This window comes from Eufriesea mexicana, unplaced genomic scaffold (assembly GCF_001483705.2).
Source record: "Eufriesea mexicana isolate 0111107269 unplaced genomic scaffold, ASM148370v2 scaffold3923, whole genome shotgun sequence".
In the NCBI taxonomy this organism is placed as follows: Eukaryota; Metazoa; Arthropoda; class Insecta; order Hymenoptera; family Apidae; genus Eufriesea; species Eufriesea mexicana.
Window position 1 is genome coordinate 16460 of NW_016911918.1, and position 2461 is coordinate 18920.

Consider the following 2461-nt stretch of genomic DNA (forward strand, 5'->3'; position numbering starts at 1 on the left):
ATAACTAAACTCTTATAACTACAACGACACAATTATACCTAACAACACGTTTACACTTAGCAACACGAATACAACTAACCACACCTTTTCTCACAACTCTCTGTACGAACTCTAATATACTACACGTGCTACGACAGACTACCCACTCTCGCCCTTGCATCCCTATTTAAAACCATACATTCTATCCTCTTTCATACCTATTCTCTCTTTCCATTCACACTTTCCCACGCACTCCTCGCAATCTTACCCTCAGCGGGTCACTTAGCCCAAACACTCAAACGCATTCCTAAAGCCATTCGATACATTCATAAACATCCCGTTCACACGATCCTAGCCCACGATCATTCATCCTTTCGCACGCACTCTAGATAACACGCTCATCCTGCGATACCACATTATTATAGCTTATTAATTAATATTTTAATAATTTAATTTTATTTATATAATTCATAATATAGAAAAATTTATTTCTATGGCTTTATAATATAAAAAATTTATATAAATATCGTGATGAGCTAATTATTTTACATAAATAAGGAGAAAAAATCCTACTAAATTGCAACAGCTATTTTAATTCAATAGGAATTTAATGAAAAATTGAATTTTATTGACATTTTCGACTAATATCGTGGTGAGCTAATTTTTTTACATAAATGAGGAGAAAAATTCCTGTTGAATTGCTATAGCCATTTCGATTCAATACGATTTGGCTGAAAAATATATAAATAAGCTAAATTAAGCTGGTAGATTCATAAGCTATTGATATATTTTTTAATATTTTGTGATATAAAATTATTAAAATTCTATAGGTTTTATAATCCAGTGAATAGATCTGATCATTGATTGTATTACTGTATAGATGGCTATATATACTACTGCAATTGGATCTAAATCGATAGTTGATCTATTCAGTAGGCTATAAAATTCTATAGGTTTATAATCTAATGAATAGATTTTTTTAAAAATATAAAACATAATTAAGGACTCGGTTTAGGTTGGTGAAAGCGTGTGCATGTGTGAGAGAGTGTGGGAGAGAAATTGTAATAATTGAGAATTTCTGTGATCATAACGGCGAAAGAAGGTGAGGAAAAAACGCGGAAACATTAACAGATGATTTGAGAAAATAGGACAAAGGGTAGGAAATAAGTATAAGAGCATTTAGAGATATAAGTTAGACGGTAAGGAGTAGAGGTTAGGATTTCTACAGGTATATAGTAGAGGGAACCATGAACTCGGCCGATAAGTCAGGTATCTTAGAAGGAGGTGTGAATGAAAAAGGAAAACCTCCAAAGGCAATAAGCATAAGTAAAAAAACAAGAAAAAGGAAGCAGGGATATGGGAATGTTACTAAGAGAGGCGAAACGAAAGAAGGATGAGGAAAAACAGGAAATGGTAGAGGTATATATAGAATTGAGACCTGGATCCAGAAGATGACCATAATAACTACGAAGAAAAAGAACAACGGAAAGATATAATAAGTGAACTGATGAAAGCAGTCAAGGAACTGATAAAGGAAAACAGAACAATGTGGGATGAGATAAAAGAATTAAAGAAAGAATTATTTGAACGAGACAAAGAAGAAATATCTGAAATAAAAGAGGATATACATAGATTGGAGAAAAAGGCTAAGAAAGAAAGGGAAGAACGGAGGAAAGAAAGGGAAAGCCTAAAAACACACCTAAAAGACGAAGTAAGGAAGGAGTGTTCGAAAATAATGGCTGAAATAGGAAACAAGAACGAAAAGAGGAAAGGAGAAAGTGACGACAAAGATATGAGACTCCTAAAGGAATACGTACAGAGGCAAGCGAAATGGGAGAAGAAAACTAATATCATAGTAAAAGGATTAGCATTAAAGGAACAGGATACCAAAAGGGAGATGGAACAATTTATACGAGAGAAAGTACAAGTCAAGTACGAGTTACTCTGGGCGAAGAAGATAGGGAAAGGAGAGAAAGGACTAATAGTAGCAAAAGTGGACACCTAGGAGAATAAGCAAAACATCATGAGAAACCAAAAGAAATTAGGCAGAGAAAGTATTTATATAGAGCAAGATCTCACCTACATGGAAAGGGAAGTACAAAGGAAGATTGCAGCAGAAGTGAGGAGGATTAGAATGGAAGGAAGAACGGCGAAGGTAGGATATCAAAAGATCTGCGAAGAAGGAGAGTGGATAAAGTGGGAAGACTGGATCCGAAAGAACAAGAAGGATTTTTAAAGGAACCAGGGAATGAGGGAAGACGAAAAAAGAAACATGTAAAATGTATAGTATGGAATATAGCAGGAATAAAAGGAAAGCCGAAAGAGGTATGGGAAGACCTATCTCAATACGATGTAATAGGTTTAGTAGAAACATGGATAGAAGAAAGAGAATGGACGAAAGAGGACACTACCGAAAGGATATAATTGGCACTGTCAACCAGCCAGCAGAAGAGACAAAAAGGGAAGAGCAAGTGGAGGCATA

General features: G+C 34.9%; 1 protein-coding gene across 1 annotated transcript; it reads left to right on the forward strand.

The window, feature by feature from the left end:
* Nucleotides 1-1226: 1226 nt before the first annotated feature.
* LOC108551349 (ribonuclease Y-like) lies at nucleotides 1227-1984 on the forward strand. The gene is made up of 2 exons (XM_017905482.1): nucleotides 1227-1305; nucleotides 1428-1984. The coding sequence occupies exons 1-2, from the start codon at nucleotides 1227-1229 to the stop codon at nucleotides 1982-1984; spliced, it is 636 nt and encodes a 211-aa protein (XP_017760971.1).
* The last annotated feature ends 477 nt before the right edge of the window (nucleotides 1985-2461 follow it).

Excerpts from the sequence above, each read along its gene's own strand:
- LOC108551349 (XM_017905482.1), top strand. The coding sequence starts at position 1,227 with ATGAACTCGGCCGATAAGTCAGGTATCTTAGAAGGAGGTGTGAATGAA. Across the intron at positions 1,306-1,427 it reads TCCAAAGGCAATAAGCATAA|AAGATGACCATAATAACTAC; the intron begins GTAAAAAAACAA and ends ACCTGGATCCAG.